At 37.5% G+C, this 18,126-nt stretch overlaps 3 protein-coding genes and 1 pseudogene across 3 annotated transcripts; 3 read left to right on the top strand and 1 right to left on the bottom strand.

The window, feature by feature from the left end:
- Positions 1–670: 670 nt before the first annotated feature.
- Positions 671–2,470, top strand: LOC137739544 (uncharacterized). The gene has a single exon (XM_068479150.1). It carries the CDS (start codon positions 794–796, stop codon positions 2,306–2,308), a length of 1,515 nt encoding a protein of 504 aa, XP_068335251.1. The 5' UTR covers positions 671–793; the 3' UTR covers positions 2,309–2,470.
- A 1,729-nt stretch (positions 2,471–4,199) lies between these two features.
- Positions 4,200–6,974, top strand: LOC137740140 (probable serine/threonine-protein kinase WNK11). Its single transcript, XM_068479953.1, has 3 exons — positions 4,200–4,310; positions 5,263–5,780; positions 6,325–6,974. The coding sequence occupies exons 2-3, from the start codon at positions 5,277–5,279 to the stop codon at positions 6,688–6,690; spliced, it is 870 nt and encodes a 289-aa protein (XP_068336054.1). The 5' UTR covers positions 4,200–4,310; positions 5,263–5,276; the 3' UTR covers positions 6,691–6,974.
- A 2,263-nt stretch (positions 6,975–9,237) lies between these two features.
- On the top strand, positions 9,238–11,735 carry LOC137740932 (BTB/POZ domain-containing protein At5g48130-like; annotated as a pseudogene).
- Positions 11,736–11,810: 75 nt separating this feature from the next.
- LOC137740934 (thymidine kinase a-like) lies at positions 11,811–13,329 on the bottom strand. Its single transcript, XM_068480738.1, has 4 exons — positions 13,071–13,329; positions 12,784–12,928; positions 12,310–12,431; positions 11,811–12,205 (listed from the first exon to the last, which is right to left on the bottom strand). The coding sequence occupies exons 1-4, from the start codon at positions 13,286–13,288 to the stop codon at positions 11,926–11,928; spliced, it is 765 nt and encodes a 254-aa protein (XP_068336839.1). The 5' UTR covers positions 13,289–13,329; the 3' UTR covers positions 11,811–11,925.
- Between the last annotated feature and the right edge of the window lie 4,797 nt (positions 13,330–18,126).

Below are 18,126 nucleotides of genomic sequence, written 5' to 3'. Positions count from 1 at the left end.
TTTATTATTATTATTTTTTGTTAAAGATAAAATTTTATTAAATTAGATGTTAGATTAACCATCGACGAAATATTAAATTAAATGTTAAATTAACTATCGACGAAATTCGAATCATGCACAGTCTCAACACCGTAAACTTTCAAAGTTTAGACAGTACCAAACTAGTACTAAATTATTCATAATTTTGCTCGGTTGTCAAACATAATTTTGAATCCAACTTTTTTCTATCTCTGCTTTTAAAAAAAATTGAGCATTAACAAACTGGCATTAGATTATTCACAATGTCTTCATTTTCAATACATTATATCTTGGATTCAAACTCTCTTCCCATTTCTTTAATCTCGATTAGTGTAGAATATATTAAAATTTTCAAAAAAAAATAAATAAAAAATAGCATAGCAGTTGCACAAACCCTTTTTTTTTATTAACAAATAAAATTATCTACATTAAAGAGTGAAAAGTGATTAAACCTCACAATTGGCTGGCAATAATATGATTCAATTTCATCTTTGGTGAGAATTGAATATAAAATATCGTACTGATTTTATTCCATGGAAAATACCTGCCAATCCTTTACTACGCGCGTCCTGCAGCAGTACATGCACCGCCATACACAATTGGACGCGTTTCGTCTTCTTTCCTAAATCAGCCCCAATTTTGCAGTACGAAAGGGAAATCTCAGACCCTAATTCCCAAAATTCGCCCTCTAATTCTTGCCAAAACCCTCAATTTCTCACTCTTTCCAATCCCACCATCTCCCTCGTCCCAAATCCTAACCCTAATCCGAAGCAGAATGCTTCTCACTCCAGGCCACTCTCCTCGCCACCTCTCATCCCCTTCGCCCTCTACAATTTCCGAAGCTTCTGCCCTAAACCCTACGAATTCCACCCAAATCTCACCCAAGAACCCTCAAGGCCACCCCACGGTCCTCGATGAAGACACCTATGTCGCCGCGATCGAGAAGATCATTGAAAGGGACTTCTTTCCCGATATTTCCAAGCTCCGGGACCGCCTCGACTGGCTCGAAGCGATCAAGACCCGCGACCCGGTTCAGATTCGAGACGCCCAGTTGAAGATCATCGAGCGGCGTGGAAAGAAGGTAACTCATAATCCTGACCCTGATGGTAGAACCCCAGGTTCGACTTTTATGCGTAGTTTTACCCCTGCCGATGAATTTGATGGTAAAACCCCGAAAATCCCGGGTGTTTCGAATGTGGGATTGTCCGGTGATGTAGGGTCTAGCGGCGTTGATGATAGCGTAGAGGGCTCGTTGTCGCTTGATCAGTTCTTTAGGCGGTATACGAGTGAGGACAATCATAGTTTTTCAAATATTTTGGAGAAGGTGAATAGGAAGAGGAAGGAGAGATATGAGTATTTGACGGACGGTGAAAAGGAGGAGGTTAAATCTATTGAGGATGTGAAGAGGGATAGGATTACAGATGGGTATGGAACGTCGGATCAGCCGCCTAGTACATTGGATGGGTGGAAGTATACAGCGAAAAATTTGCTGATGTACCATCCTGCTGATCGAGGTGAGGCCCCATTGACAGAGGAGGAACGTGCAAATAGGATGAAGAGTTTGGAGAAGGAAATTAATCGACCCAATACGCGATTCCATGGGAAGACGATTGATTCCAGGCCAAAGGAGGATGCTATGGCCGAGTTTCTTTATACCACAGTTGCAGGTGCAACCCCAGTTATCATGGATAGAGATGGGGATAAGTTGAAGAAGTATGATTTGGATGATTTGAGGAAGACTCCCAATCCATTTTATGTGGAATCGGAGAAAAAAGCAGATAATGGTTATAGTTTTGTGAAGACACCCTCGCCTGCACCAGGTGTTGATGAATCACCGTTTATTACATGGGGTGAAATTGAAGGGACACCTCTGAGGTTGGATCTCGAGGACAATCCAGTTGATGTTGGTGGTGGTGAAGGGCCTCATTATAGGATCCCATGCCCGCCTGTAAGAGACGAAAAGGCTCACTCGCTGTCAAGGGAAGCTGCACGCAAATTGAGGGAAAGGTCAAAATTGTTTCACAAGCCACCTCTGCCATCACCTTCTAGAGGTGGCAGTGCCAGTCCAAGTGTGCGGACACTCTCCCCTGCTGCTCAGAAGTTTGTAAGGAATGCAATTGGCAAGTCCTCGTCTTCTATTGATGAAACTCTTCGTGCCAGTTACCGAGGTTCAAGTCCTGGGTTTACTACACCTAAAGGTGGTACGAGTGTATCGAGGCTTGGAAGCCGTGCTAGCATCATATCAAGATCACCTTCTGCTGCAAGGGAGGGAACTAATCCTCCTTGGTAATTTGAAGTTTTCTTTTTCTTGATGTTCCATTGTATGATCAATGCTTGTTTGGCACTGGATAAGTCTTCCATTTTCAACTATGTATGTAAAATTCAGACCTTTATCTTTATGTTGATAAGGGGAAGATGATTAGGATAATGATGCCAATGTTCAAGATTTCCATGCTTGTTTAACAATGTTAGTTTTCGTGCTGTTATATATTTTACTACTTGTTTCATTGGTGGTCGTTTTATGAAATGCAATAAGTTTAGGATGCATTTCTTGGATGAGTGTGGAAGCCCCAAAGCCCCATCAATTGTAGCATGGCAATTTCACTTTGCATTAAGATAAAGAGAGTGTGCACCACTTGCCTTTAATTTTAACATTGTAGTCATATCATCTGGCACTGAATCTTTTTGGTTCGAACTTCTGTCAGATTTCAGTTTTTAGATTGAGATATGTTTTATCAGTTTCCTAATGGTTCCTCTTTGACAAATTTATTAATCTCCGTTACATGTATAACTGTAGAGGTGATGGAAAATATAATACAGAGAACATATTAAAGCTACTTGTTGTGTGGCAAAATTCTAAAACATAGCTGCTGTTGTTACGAAGGTTATGATTTGGTAGCGGGTTTAGCTTCAGTATTGTATTAGACCTTTATATAGTATAGTAGCATTGCTGGATGGATTCTTCTGTTGATGTGGATTGTATGATCATCTATCATTCAGCATTTTGCTGCTTCATAGAGAAAGATGTCCAGATGGGCTTTTGTATATCCTGCTGCAGTTTCTGTTTCTATTTTCGGTTTGCAGAGTAAAGCAGAGTATATCATGCTGTTGAGGTACGAGCTTTCTCGGCTCAGTCTGTATAGACAGATTCATGGGGTTCGGTCAATGGGGAAAGCATACCACTCAATGTCATTGGAATGAACCTGTAAATCTCTTCTGCCTAGATCTACCTCAACATTTGAACTTCTACAAATCGGTCATTACAGCTGAGATAGATTTGCTTGCATGAACGGGAACTGAGTTTGCATCTGGTATCCATGCCTCCGAATCTGTTAAAGGTCAGTCAAGTACGAATTCACCTGTTTTCTCACGAGCTGCGATGCACTCTGATTTTGTACCTCATGGGAAATGTGATTTCTGGTTAAATTGTTTAGCTTTGGGAGATGAACTTAGTTCCTTGTTCCGGGGGAAAAGCAGGGGGTTTGAGAAATATTGGAAATGTGGGATTCAGGCACGGGTGCTGCGTGAACTTGAGCAGTATTTTTATTTTATTTTACTCTGATTGACCGTCGAGAGACATTTGATTTGGTTTCGCGTTCTTTCACGAGCTTCATATGCCGGGTTGTTGAATTCTGTTGAATGAAAAAGAAACTCAGCTTATTTTGTGCAACTTTAAAACTCGAACTTAAATCTCATTTTGTCTCTTAAATTCAAATTTTGCCACGTCAACAAATTAGTGGTCCCCACCATGGTCACATCATCAAGTTAATGCCAATTTAGACAAAATCTAGCCGAAGTGGAACGAATATCGCCGGAGAAGTAGTCGGTCATTTCCGAGAGACGTCGTCAACCCCGTTCTGCAGTGTGGCGGAAGACGGCTGCTGCTTCTTGTTGATTCCTGGCCGCCCGATCTTCTTTTGAACGGTCGGGATCAGTTGAACCTCAGGATCCGGACGATTAAGATCCGGAGAGGATCTTAACCCCTTGGAGTTAACCTAAGTAGCGATAATGCGTTAAAAAAAGGGCAGCTTCGCACGTGATTCCAAATTAGGATTATGCCAAGGAAGGAATAAAAAGTGATGGAGTCTCTGACGGCGTCAACTATTTCTATTGTCGATAAGAAATCAAAGTTTGCGTCGTTACTCCATCCCGATCGACGTCATTTGGCAGCTAGTGCTCCCCGCTCCCAGGCGGTTATAAATACCACCTCCCCTTTGAACGCTCACCATTTCTGTTCCCCCTCTCTTTCTTCGCTTCCAAGAGCTTCACTGCGTTTGCCAAAGAATCTCAAGGTACTCTCTCTCTCTCTCTCTCTCTCTAGAATTGCATGCTATAAGAAATTGAGTCCTGTAATCCTAGCTCGAATCAACTTAATTACGTGTTTACTTGATTAATCCTGATGTAATTAGCAGTTGTCTTGATTAATCTTGATGTAATTAGCAGTCTTTTACGATCGTTCTTGCTATTATTGGCTTCAAATTCATATAATTAAGCATGATTAGCGCTTCAATTTTCAGTCTTTCTTCACGTAATTTGCTCCGATTCACTTTCAACGACTTCAACTTTCTGTATACTTCTCAGAAAACTTGTTTCTTTTAGGCAAGGCTTAATTTTGTAGGAACAATCGGAGTTCGATGCTCGATCTTGGTATTGTTGTTTGCTTGAATTGTGTTTCTTTGTGTTCTGCATGCATGATCGTGTGATGAGATAATTTACGCGATTGAAACTGAGTTATGTAGTTAAAAACTTACAAAGAATCAAGATTTGTAGCCGGAAACAAAAAAAAAAAAAAAAAAAAAAAAAAAAAAGGGTATGAATCGACCTTGGATTTCCTTACCTTACAATTTTGATTCATTGAATTTTCTGATTTTTTAGCTCTTTTCCTTTTTGGTTAGTTATCAGATTGCCTGTTGATGATTTTGTGGTATCGCCATACGAATGTGTGTCTACATGTTTAGAGAGTGGTAGAATAAAAAACCCTTTTCTAGTTTTATTGCAACTTGCAACCAGAAATTAATATTTTCTGCGAATCACATTCCGCCGTTTGCATTTCTTCATTCAGATCTTTACTGCTTTTAGTTTTAAGTTAGTTATTAATTGCTGGTAAAAATAGAGTAACTCAATACTATTGCATCGGAAAAGTTGGGGTAGCGTTCTGTTCTGTTTGGCTCATTAGGGTGAGTCGTCTCATGATTTGAAGTCCCTTGTGAAGGGCGCAGTTGAACTGGTTTTATTCCTCATCAGAGTGATCTTTGAAGATGCCAGTTGAGAGTTCGAATGCATCTGATCAAGATGCTGAACCATTTGTGGAGGTTGATCCAACTGGACGGTATGGGCGGTATGCTGACCTCCTTGGTCATGGTGCTGTGAAAAATGTTTATAGGGCTTTTGATCAGGAGGAAGGTACAGAGGTGGCCTGGAATCAGGTCCGGTTGTACAATTACAGTGATGACCCAACACTCATAAATCGGCTTTACTCTGAGGTTATGCTGTTGAGGCAATTGAAGAACAAGTATATCATTGTTTGTCACAGCGTTTGGAAGGACGAGGCGCATAGCACTTTGAATTTTATCACTGAGGTGTGCAATTCTGGAAACCTGAGGGAGTACAGGGAGAAGCATCGCCGTGTGTCGCTTAAGGCTCTGAAGAAGTGGTCGAGACAGGTGCTTGAGGGATTGGAATACCTCCATACGCACGAGCCATGCATCATTCACAGAGATCTCAATTGCAGCAACATCTTCATCAACGGGAATACTGGCCAGGTAATTATAACTCATCAGTTGTATCAACTTGTTTCCACTGATTTTTTTTAGCATAGATTTGGTTACTTGTAGGCAGCCTATTTTCATCAGTATAAAATTGCTCTTCAATCCAAAATCAGAGTTGGTTTGTATCTGTGACAGTATTATGAATCTTGTGATCGCTTTGTTTTAACATAACTTGATGAAAATGAATCTTTGTAGCCCATGCCAATGGACGAGGTTCAATTTCCTTGTGTTTTCAGTGAGCACAATTTTTCATCCTATCCTATTTTTGGAATGTTTCATTTCCATATTTAAATTCTGCACTGCATGACCATAGGCTATAGTAATTCGTATTCCTCAATATCCGTCTCTACATCTAGTTCTCTGAACCCCGAAATAGCATTGCGTATTTGATTGAAGAGTCAGCAATTATATGCCCATTTCCCTGTCTAATTACCTAATATCGTATGTTTACAAATCTGAATTCCTAAGTCATACGGTCTTTTTCTCATGAACATTTCATAAGAATATGACCCTTAACCATTACGCTTTTCATTCATAGGTGAAAATTGGTGATCTGGGGTTTGCAGCAATAGTGGGAAAGAACCATTTAGCACATTCGATTATAGGTACACCCGAGTATATGGCACCCGAGCTGTACGACGAGGATTACACAGAAATGGTGGATATATACTCGTTCGGGATGTGCTTGCTGGAGATGGTGACAATGGAGATACCATACAGCGAATGCGACTCTGTTGCCAAGATATACAGGAAGGTGACAATGGGTGTCAAGCCTTTAGCCTTGAACAAGGTGACTGATCCGGAGGTGAAGGCGTTCATTGAGAAAGCCATAGGCCAGCCGAGGGCAAGACCTACAGCCTCTGATCTTCTCAAGGATCCCTTCTTGTCTGAAGTCAGTCAGTAAGAGCCCGACCCGAGCTTGTGATGGCTTTTCGACACTTGTGATCTTTCAAGACCTCGTTTCATGATATAGGGGTTTCGTCTGGCTCTCATTTCTGAACCATCACAAGCGATTGACGGGGTTTCTGTTCAAGTATATGCCTCTCTCTCTCTCTCTCTCTCTCTCTCTCTCTCTCTCTTGTGTATTCTCTCTTAGTTCTTGACCTGTGCAGTTGGGTTTGTAATAAAAATGAATGCCGGTACCCTATAGTATATACTATTACATAGTCCATGGTGAACTTGCTTGAAGAGTCTTCGAAGATATTCTGGGAAAGTTAGTGTCCGTCAAGCAAGAAAAAGGCCCGAATGACACAATAATCCCAGCTGATGTGGTGACGGTTCATTCGTTGAAATTGAAAGAATGAATAAGCAAATGCTATATTATGTGTTACATCAGTTGGGAAAATAGTCCGTGCTCTTTGTAATATTATTTAGTAAGTGTTTTATTATTTTATATATATATATATATATATATATATATTAGCATATAGACGCACACAAAGTGTGAGAAAATTTTTTATTTTTGTTTTTGAAATAGAAGGTGAGAGGAAGAGAGTGATAGAGAATGTGGGAGTGGGAAGTAAGTTTTTTTTTTTTTATTTTTTTTTTTTAATTAGGGATATGTTAGGATTACATGTAGGTAAGGCTTTGGAAAAAAAAAAACAAAATTTAGTTGTGTAAAATTACATTTTTACCCCATATTTCTTATTCATGTTATGTTTTAATGAGAGGGTTAAATTGGTAATTTTATAGGGTTTTGGTTGACAATGAGTGTTTTACTAATTAGTAGACTAACATTTGCTTATACACTTTACGTGTATGAACACATTTTTTTTAGAAAATGAGAAGGAGAGAGGGAGAAAGAGAGATAGAGGGGGGGAGAGAGCATGAGGGGAGTGAGAGATTTTTTTTTTTTTTTAATTTTAAATATTAGAGATATTTTAACATTATCTGTAGTTGAAGTTTCAATAAAAAATAATAAAATTTAGACATGTGAAGTTACATTATTGCCCATCATTTTTTTATGTGATAGAAGACTAAGTTGTCTTTTCATCTTTTTTTGGTTGACAAAAAGAGTTTTATTAGAGAAGTTATTGGTACTTCAAAAATCTCATTCTATACTTTTCACAAGTGTATTTTTCTTTCTAAATATAGAAAGTTTGGAATGTAGAGTGAGATTTTTGGAGTGTCAATAAAAATTCCATTTTATTAATTAATAGAGAGAGATATATATATATGTGTATATATTATATAATGCAAGTATAAATTAATTAGTTGCATGGACAATTGGACATGAAAGGAAAAAGTGGTTTTGGGATTGGGAGTTGTTGGGAGAAAGTAAAGCAAAACCGCTTCATCCCAAGGACCAAAGAAATATTGAGAAACCGTGCAGTTTTGGGTATTTGCTAAATACTACACATTCATATGTAGTAAACACAAAGCTTAAAGCTGTACCCGCACTTCATCATCTTTCCTCCCCTTTATCTATATTTTTTTATTCATTTCCTCAAAACTAAAGTTTTACTAGTTTATTTACATATATACCTCATTCTTCCTTTTCTTCTCCCCAACACATCCTTTGCAAATCTCCATCACCATCTCATCTCATCCCAAAATCCACATCAATAATACCCTCAGTTGTTGGGGATGATTTTTTCTTCTTTTATCAACAATTGTACATGAAATTTGAACGAAAAACTTCTTTTAACATAATAAAGATTAGTGTCACTGTATGAAATGGCCACAAAAATTCGACGTCATATTGTCAAAGAGGCTTTTAACATAACGAAGATCAGTGTCTCTGAACGAAACGGTCAAAGAAATTCGACGTTAGGAATTATCAAGTAACTAGGCTTTTCAAGAACTTTAGTAAAGCTGCTTGATTAGGCCAACTCTCACACCAGATGAGACTAACTAAAAAGTTGGATGAGATTAAAATATAAATGTCAGTGCCCGTTTTGTATCAACATAAAAAACCAAATGAAAGACTAATCGGACGGCTAAGAATTTCATTCAAATGGTTTGGGGGGTTACGTAAATGCATCGACACAAAACTTGTGATGCAAGCAACTAACATGGAAAGGAGCACCAAGAAATCAACTACTCACCACTCGAGAACGCTTTTGAAGCCTCAAAATTTGGACATTCAGAGTGTTTCACTTGTGTGCATTTGACTTTGACTTTAACTACACAAAAACAACTGCACGAATGTGTGTGTGGACACATTTTCTAATTGACATATTAATCGATTAATTAACTAAAACCATCTCTTTAATTTCAATCCTTCTTCCACTTAATTCCACTGGTTTTGCAATTTCTACAAGTTATTATCTATAATTTTCTTCGATTAGTGAGACGAATTCCAAGCATTTTATGGCAATTGGGCAGCCAAAATATGCATTACATTTATAAACCAAATGCTTATGCTTAAGAGTTTCACTTTCATTGCCTTCTCAAAGTTTCACTTTCACTAAATCTCTAGTCTCTCAGGGCTTGGTTTCGAGCTCTTCCAATGGAAGTTGCAAGCCCTTTGTAAGACAGCTCCGTGTCGTCGAGTCCTTTCTCTTCTACGAACGTCTCCGCCTTGCGCAAGATCAAGATTTTATCATGGTAAGATTGTTGGAAAATGTTGGCAACTTTGCAGCATTGGATTTGAGCACTTTCTGTTGAGTTTTTTTCTGTGTGACGAATCTTGTCTCAGGACTCAAGAGACTCGTTTGCCTGTTGCGGTTAGTGTTCGAGTTGGTGGAAAGATCTTCAACCTCCACAAGGTAAGAAATTGAAAGTAGAATTATACGAAGGTTATTCGCTCGAATTTGAGCTACTGAGCTAAGTCAAAATCTTTTGTTAGGTGTTCACGATTGTTTACTTTTGTGTTCTTGATCGCGTTTACACCATTTTTGTCAAAAATTGGCCTAATATTTTCAGTTTGTGATTTTTTTTTCTGTTCCCACTTTTTTCAAAGAGTGGATACTTCAACAAAAGATTGAACGAATCAAATGAGATTGATCTTCCACCGGGCTTTCCCGGAGGGCCAGAGACCTTTGAGATGATTGCACTCTTCATTTATGGCTACTCCGCATTGATTGATCCATTCTATGTGGTAGCCCTCAGATGTGCAGCAGAGTGTCTTGAGATGACAGAAGACTACTCCGGGAACCTCTGTGAGCGCTACGATCTCTACTTAAACCAAGTGGTGATGCAGAGCTGGGATGACACCCTAATAGTACTTCAAAAGTGCCAAACTTTGCTTCCGAGGTCTGAAGACCTGCTCATCGTGAGCCGGTGCATAGAGTGCCTCGCCTTCATGGCCTGCATGGAGATCCTTGACCACGAAAGAAGGCGTGAAACGCCTGTGCTCACATTGGAAGCATTGGGCACAGGAAATTGGAGCTGCGAAACAGGGAGGGAAATTATGAATCAAGACCTTTGGATCAAGGATCTGATTGTGCTGCCGTTCGGATTTTTAAAGAGGATTATAGGATAATTGAGAAGGCAAGGCATGAAGGAAAAGTACTTGAGCCCCAACATTGTTTTCTATGCTAACAAGTGGGTGCTTTCGACAAAAACCCTTCAATTCTGGGAGAATTCTGGTCAGAGAATTGGATATGATCACAAAGTTTCGGTCATTTTACAAGGTGTCCTTGATTTGCTGCCGATGGGGGACAAGGCTAGTCGATCAATCCCAGTCTGGTTTTACTTCGCAATTCTCTCTAGATCCCTCGAAGTAGGTTTGAGAATCAATACTAGGGTGAAGCTGCAAGGGCAGATTGTATCTCCGCTGCACTTCGCTCACAAAGACTTTTTGTTTCCGAAAAGTGGAAGTGAGTCGATTTCTTCCAGCATGGAGCTTGCAACAATGGAGAGCATAGTTTCAGCGTATGTATCGTCTAATATGGAGTCAGAAAACGGTCTTTTAGCAGGAAACACAATTGTTGCAGAATTATGGGATGCATATCTTTTCCACATAGCTCCTGATCCAAACATGGAGCCTAAAAGATTCATGGAACTCATCGAACGAGTCCCGATTTCATTTAGACACTGTCATGATAAACTCTACAGGGCAATGAACATCTTAAAGGTAAACACTTCACGATCAACTCTGCCAAATTATATACATCTTTATGATCTTTCTTGCATTTTTGTGGAGTTTGGTTTCTTGTCTGATAACTTGGCCCTGGTGTGTAGTTCTGCTCACTTAATCCTCTATTGCCCTCACTATCGTCGTTACTGAAAAAGCTCTACAATCTAACAAAAATTTTGTTTTAGCTCACTCGAAACTCGTTGAACTCAGTTGTGTAATTTCAGGCGCACCCGAATACATCCCAGGAAGAGAAGTGGGCAGTCTGCAAGTACCTCAACTGCCAAAAACTATCACAAGAGGCATGCATTGAGGCTGTTCAAAATGAATTGATGCCGCTGCATTTGATTGTCCAGGCGCTTTTCGTCCAGCAGCTCAGCACACACCAAGCTTTCAAAGAATGCTCGGATTCGTTTAGATACGCCCATTGTCCAGAGTTTTCAGGGAGTCTCGAAAGCTCTAGGTGCCCAACTCGAAAAGCCAGAATCTCGGAGAGAGTCCGTATGTAGACGGAGAACCCTTGAGCTATCGAGGAATGAATATGAGTCGACTAGCATCAGAATTCAGAACCTCAAACAAGAGCTCATGTCCTTGAAGCGGAGCCTTCAACGGCAGAGCGTTTCAAAGAAGAAAGAGCCAGTCTCAACCACAGAACCTAGCATGAAATCATACAGTAAAGAAGGTAGATCAACGAGCAAAAGAAGTAACCCGCTCGGACAAGTGACAAGTTGCATTGGCTCTGTGAATTTTGCCTCACAGAGAAAGTATGCCAGTATACTGCTGAAGGTGTTCTGCCGGATCTCCTTGTTTGGAGGTAGAAAACCAAAGAGAAAGCCGGCTGCCTCCTGTACATGGCCTATCCCAATGCAGCACAATACTCATCAGAATAAAAAGTACGAAAATCAGAACCAGAGATGGTCGTAAAGAAGGCGTGAATAACTGCCCATGAAATTTTTTATTTGAAAAGTAGTTTTTCTCATTCACTTGCAACCAGGGCACCAATATAAGAATAGTTTTTCTCATTCACTTGGACTACAACAGCAGGCAACACGCTGATTGCTCAATTCAAATACACAGTAAACAAAAGACATACTGGCTGTGAAAGATCCACTATTGTCACTAAACAACTGGAGTTGCTTCAGAAATTGTGTCACTGACACTCTTAAATTTATGGGACTCCACTACACTTCTTGCTGTTTTAATGAGAACTTGTCCGTTGACATAATGTTGGCGACACACAGGCATGTACACATCAGCACCACCAATCAGTTCCGTCCTAGTCTCCTCCGTCTTCCTCAGGGTAAAGAAAGCTCGTTTGCCACACATTTCACATCGAGCCGTCAACTTGGTCACAGAATCAGCAAGAGGTATTATGTCAAGAACCGAGCCAAAGCTCCTCCTGCCAATTATAACCATACACACATCAATAAGAAATCAGTGAAGACCAACCACAGAAACTAGCAACACAATCATAACAGAAAATGGATTTCATTTGAGAAGCACCTCAAGTAATCGCCATCCAAGCCTGCAACAACCACAGTTTTCCCATCATGATCAGCAGCCATGCAGCAGAAATCATATAGATCTTCAAAAAACTGAGCCTCATCGATACCAATGACATCAAGCTGTCAATATAACCCAGTTTGGAGAAGGGCAATTAGAATAATACCATATACATTCAAATTACAAACACTAAACAAGACCTATGCCATACATCAAACAATTGCAACCATCACAACCAAAAATCGCCTTTTCACATCACGGGTACATAACTAGTACAATGGCACCTCCTCATGGCAGACTATCAAATTGTTTTACCATGCCATAACATGTTTTACACAAATCAAAGGTCCAAGATTCAATAGTAAAACATACCAAAGTCAAATAATTATTATAAAAAATAAAAATAAAAAGAAGAAGAGAAAATTTGACAAAAACCCAACAAAGATTTAAACACTTCCCCATCTCCAAAATTACCTTGTCATAAGCATCTCCTCCAAAATTCTGCCGAAACGATGACAGATCAGGCAGCGCCCAGCACGGAAACTTCATCCCATCGTGCGTCACAACCGAATCAATGGCGTATCTTGTATCCTTACTCGATTTTATCATCGCCACATTCCTACACATAAAACAAAAAAAACCAATGAATAAATAAATTAAGGGAAATTTAGCATCGATTCACACGATCTTACAAAAGCTTCAATCTTTACTCAAAATCTTCACAAATCACACTTGGGTTTGACCAAAAATTCAAAATTTACCTGCCGCTGTTGCCCTCCGACTTGATCCGGCGGAGTAGGGCAGTGGTTTTGCCGGCGAACATGGGACCCATGATGACATGGACCTCGCCGGAGGTAGAAGAGTCACTGGTGGGGGGAATGGAGGGCTTGAAGGAGGCCATGGATTTTGTGTTGCAGAAAGACGAGGGGTTGAAGATTTGGGGAGGGAAGAAGAGAGATGGGAAGGCGAAAGCTTTCATGATCTGAATAAATAGAGAGAGAAAGAAGAGAGAGAGAGAGAGGGTGGGAGTGGAGAGAAATGGAACAGCATTTGATTTGAGTTTTTGAAAGATTTGGAGGGAAATCGGAAACTTTTGGTTTTGGAGGTAAATTTATATGGAAATTGGGAAATTATGTTTTTTTCTTTTTTTCAGACCCAAAAGAAAAGAAGAAAATGTGTTGGTTGACCTGGAAAAGTATCCAAAAGGGGGAAGAAATTGAAATTTTGTTTTTTTTTGGGGTCAAATGTATAAATCAAATTAATCACATCTTGTTTAGCACGCTTCTTAAGTTTTCGAATAAAATTCTTATTATACCCTTTTCATCACTCAAAAAGACCTATTTTAAAAGTTTGAAAATTAAAAACTCTCTCAATTTTCCTCTCATTTCTCCAACTAAAGTGAGGAGAGACATGCTACGCGGACTTTCTCAAAAGTGTGACGTTATATGGATGTTCTATCTGCTCATATTTTGGCATAATTTTCGTGTCAACATTATAAATCATTGCGTCAAAAAACATGAAGTGATGAAGAGTATGTAAAGACTGAAGTGTCTCACTTTAAGAGAGTTTCCTTAACATTTCTCAAGTGAGGAATAGTTTTTCATATTTCAAGTTTTATTTCATCTTGTTCTAAAAAAGATTACCATTGTTATGTTCATTTTTTAACTCTTTGTCTCCTTGCGTGTTTTGGTATTGGTATTCTTCAAATTCAGTTAGGAAAAGTTTATGCTATATCATATATTCAATATTTATGAACTTTTACATAACTTAAGGAAATGTTAACACTACCAAAATAATAGTTTGATAACTTTACTCTTATCCGACCTTTGATTATTTGCCAAGAGAACATATAAGCATTTCTAAGTGTTCATTTTACTCAATTGCAACTCCAACAGGTGAAATTGCTCTTACAATCACTAAAATACAATGTTTATATAGCAAGTGAGATATAATTTCAAAATGTGAGATGGCTTAAAAGATCGATTTAGACATGTCATTTCACAGACTTTTACACAACTTAATGAAAATACAAATTTTGGCAAAAAAAGTCTACTGTCTCATTCGGAATTTGACAATTTTTTCGAGTCAAATTATAGTTTTATACTTATTAAGGTTGCTCTGCTGAGTCAACTTGCAGTGTTTTAAATTATTGGCAAGTGAGTTTCTTAATGAATTAAGTTAACAACAAGAAAAAGTTTATTGAGAAGTGATTTTTTAATTAATTGGAGATAACTTTTATTTGCCACTTACCCAAGCAAGACTTGCGAGTATGAATCTTTTGTTGCAATGTCGAAAAGTAATCATGTATATGCATTATGATGCGGATTCGATCTTCACCAATTCATTTCTTACTTAACAATTAACTATTTAAATCAAGGTAATACTAGGGAGACCAAATTCCTAAACCAAATGATGTGGATGTTAGTGATTAGATTATTGCTCAAGTATTGATGAAAATGCTTATTTTCTATTAGGAACACATAATTTGGTTTTCCTAACATTATCCTTTAATCCACTAATGGTATCGTTTGTCACTATTTAAAAATAATTTTTTGAATTTTTGAAGAAATAAATAAAAGTGATCCCTGATTAAATTTTGTTACAAGTGAATAAAAAAATATAACTCGTAGTCATAGATTGTATAAGTAGTGGATTTTATTTTAAAGGTTGTGGGAGTGCTTTTTGGTTTGCTATCTACGTACCTTTAGAGCGTGGGGTGCCTTACTGACTCGAGTAATATAGGACGTGCTTAATACGATCTCACATCCCATGCAGTGGTTTGTAAATATATTTCAAACACATTTATCCACCTGGCTTGGATTCCATTACCATCAATTACCTTAATATCATGCTTAGTTACAAGTCCACCTACTAGACTCAGCCTATGGGAGTGTTTTTGCCACAATAAGTTTTGATAGTTTGATGAAGGAAAGCTTTGCGCACCTGCCGCTTTGTAGGATTTAAATTACTAGTATGGTGATTTGGTGATTGTAAAGTCATTGTGTTCCAACACATAACCTAATACATTAATTATCTTGTGTTATCTTGTCTTTACCTCACAACCTTGCATGCCTGCCACATTTTATATCATTTGGAAATTTGGGAACGTTTTCTTGCTTCCTGCTTATTCTGAATGATAGCTTTGATCTTATTGGCAGTATAGTGATTTCGTAAATCTAACTTTTTGATCGGTTTTCATGTTTATTCATATTTTTCTTTTTCAATTAACCTCGTCATTTTACATGTCTCACTTCTTTTAGCTATAATTTAACTTTCAACGCATGCATAGCATGCGACATTTTAGTATAACTAATAATTTAGTGATGTTTAATATTAAATTAATTTCAATTATAAAAAGAGAGTTTCGAATTCAGATGCATAGAGAAAATACTAACACATTCGTGTTAACCATTGTAATTACACATGTCAATAACTAGTTTTATTTAAAGTATTGTTTATTGTGTTTAGGGTTAACTTTTTTGTTTAGTCATTGAGTTTCATACATACATTGTTAATATGTAAACAAGTAAGAATATGATTGGGTGATTAGAAAGAAGGTAACAAAAGGAAAGCATCGATTCCTCCTTTGAACTGCATAAACTATATAGTAAATAATATTATTATATGTTTCACGTGATTTGCATGATGCCTACTCTTTCCATGATCAGCACATGCACAAACTAATAATAGTGAACGATGTCGTGTTTGTGGAGAAGAAATATTTTCCATTAAGATGATCATAAAAACGGTTCTAGTTACAGCGTTTGTATGGTAAACTCGATGTCATGTTAGTGGAGAAGAAAAACTTTCATCCTTGCTGAAAATGAAGTAGTATCTCCGGATATGAGATGACCAGACACCTGTTGGAAAAGAATTAGGGTCTAATTGCTATAATAAATCACATAGAAAATCAAGAAATAATTCATGCAATTATATATCACAATAATGCATGCACATGAGTAACCAATGTTAAATGAACATGATATAATAAATTAGAAAAACCTAGAAAATACAGTCGAGGCAAGTGTTGGACACTTTGTCCTTAAGACAAGTTTACGCTCCACTACGGTGTTCATGGTTAATCGGCACATGTCTCCCAAGATACAATGACCACGTCATTGTAATAATAGCACTCCAAATCACAAGGCTCCATGAACCACGATTGTGTTGAAAACTCTCTCATATGAACTCAGTGAGACTCTCTAATATTTAGTGATCTCTATGTATGATTATGTAAAGAATGAAAAATTCTAATTGCTATATCAGTGATTATAAGGGGCTTCCCTATTTATAGAATGTGAGATACCTCTTTGGAAGGCATGTGACTATTCATGAAGAGTCAAAAGTTGCAACACTTCATTTAGACATATCTTTCTACCAAAAGACTCCACTTCTAATTTCCATTCAATTAATAAATTTAATATAAATATAATATTATTAAATTTTCCAACAACACCTAAAAACAAAAGGAGTCGTGTGGATATATAAGTCTGTATAATGTATAAATTTGGAAGAGACAAGGGTAGTATGGTCAAGTACTGAAAACAAATACTCGTTTTCTGATGACTATAAACTTGTTCGTATTGGTTTCAAGTTAAAAAGGGGGAAGAAATTGATTTTTTTTTTTTTTTTTTTTTTTTGGGGTCAAATGTATAAATCAAATTAATCACATCTTGTTTAGCACGCTTCTTAAGTTTTCGAATAAAATCCCTATTATACCCTTTTCACCACTCAAAACGACCTATTTTAAAAGTTTGAAAATTAAAAACTCCCTCTATTTTCCTCTCATTTCTCCAACTAAAGTGAGGAGAGAAATGCTAAGCGGACTTTCTCAAAAGTGTGACGCTATATGGACATTCTATCTGCTCATGTTTTGGCATAATTTTCATGCCAACATTATAAATCATTGTGTCAAAAAAACATGAGGTGATGAAGAGTATGTAAAGATTAGAGTGTCTCACTTTAAGAAAATCTCCTTAACATTTCTCAAGTGGGGAATAGTTTTTCATATTTCAAGTTTTATTTCATCTTGTTCTACAAAAGATTACCGTTGTCATATTCATTTTTTTAACTCTTTGTCTCCTTGTGTGTTTTGGTATTGGTATTCTTCAAATTCAGTTAGGAAAAGTTTATGCTATATCATATATTCAATATTTATGAACTTTTACATAACTTAAGGAAATGTTAACACTACCAAAATAATAGTTTGATAACTTTACTCTTATCCGACCTTTGATTATTTGCCAAGAGAACATATAAGCATTTCTAATTGTTCATTTTACTCAATCGCAACTCCAACAGGTGAAATTGTTCTTACAATCACTAAAATACAATGTTTATGTAGCAAGCGAGATATAATTCCACAATGTGAGACGGCTTAAAAGGTCGATTTAGACATGACATTTCATAAACTTTTACACAACTTAATGAAAATACAAATTTTGGCAAAAAACAAAAAAAAAGTCTACTATCTCATTCGGAATTTGACAATTTTTTCGAGTCAAATTATAGTTTAATACTTATTAAGGTTGCTTTGCTGAGTCAACTTGTAGTGTTTTAAATTCTTGGCAAGTGAGTTTCTTAATGAATTAAGTTAACAACAAGAAAAAGTTTATTGAGACGTGATTTTTAATTAATTGGAGATAACTTTTATTTGCCACTTACCCAAGCAAGATTTGTGAATATGAATCTTTTGCTGCAATGTCAAAAAGTAATCATGTATATGTATTATGGTACATGTTCGATCTCCACCAATTTCCCTCTTCCTTAACAATTAACTATTTAAATCAAGGTAATACTAGGGAGGCTAAATTCCTA

The sequence above is a fragment of the Pyrus communis genome, chromosome 7 (assembly GCF_963583255.1).
Source record: "Pyrus communis chromosome 7, drPyrComm1.1, whole genome shotgun sequence".
Taxonomy (NCBI): domain Eukaryota; kingdom Viridiplantae; phylum Streptophyta; class Magnoliopsida; order Rosales; family Rosaceae; genus Pyrus; species Pyrus communis.
Note: the sequence above shows the minus strand (reverse complement) of the source record. Positions and strands in the feature narration are given on the sequence as shown.

Excerpts from the sequence above, each read along its gene's own strand:
- LOC137739544 (XM_068479150.1), top strand. The coding sequence starts at position 794 with ATGCTTCTCACTCCAGGCCACTCTCCTCGCCACCTCTCATCCCCTTCG.
- LOC137740140 (XM_068479953.1), top strand. The coding sequence starts at position 5,277 with ATGCCAGTTGAGAGTTCGAATGCATCTGATCAAGATGCTGAACCATTT. Across the intron at positions 5,781-6,324 it reads TCAACGGGAATACTGGCCAG|GTGAAAATTGGTGATCTGGG; the intron begins GTAATTATAACT and ends TTTCATTCATAG.
- LOC137740934 (XM_068480738.1), bottom strand. The coding sequence starts at position 13,288 with ATGAAAGCTTTCGCCTTCCCATCTCTCTTCTTCCCTCCCCAAATCTTC. Across the intron at positions 12,929-13,070 it reads TCGGAGGGCAACAGCGGCAG|GAATGTGGCGATGATAAAAT; the intron begins GTAAATTTTGAA and ends TTTTATGTGTAG. Across the intron at positions 12,206-12,309 it reads TTGGATGGCGATTACTTGAG|GAGGAGCTTTGGCTCGGTTC; the intron begins GTGCTTCTCAAA and ends TATAATTGGCAG.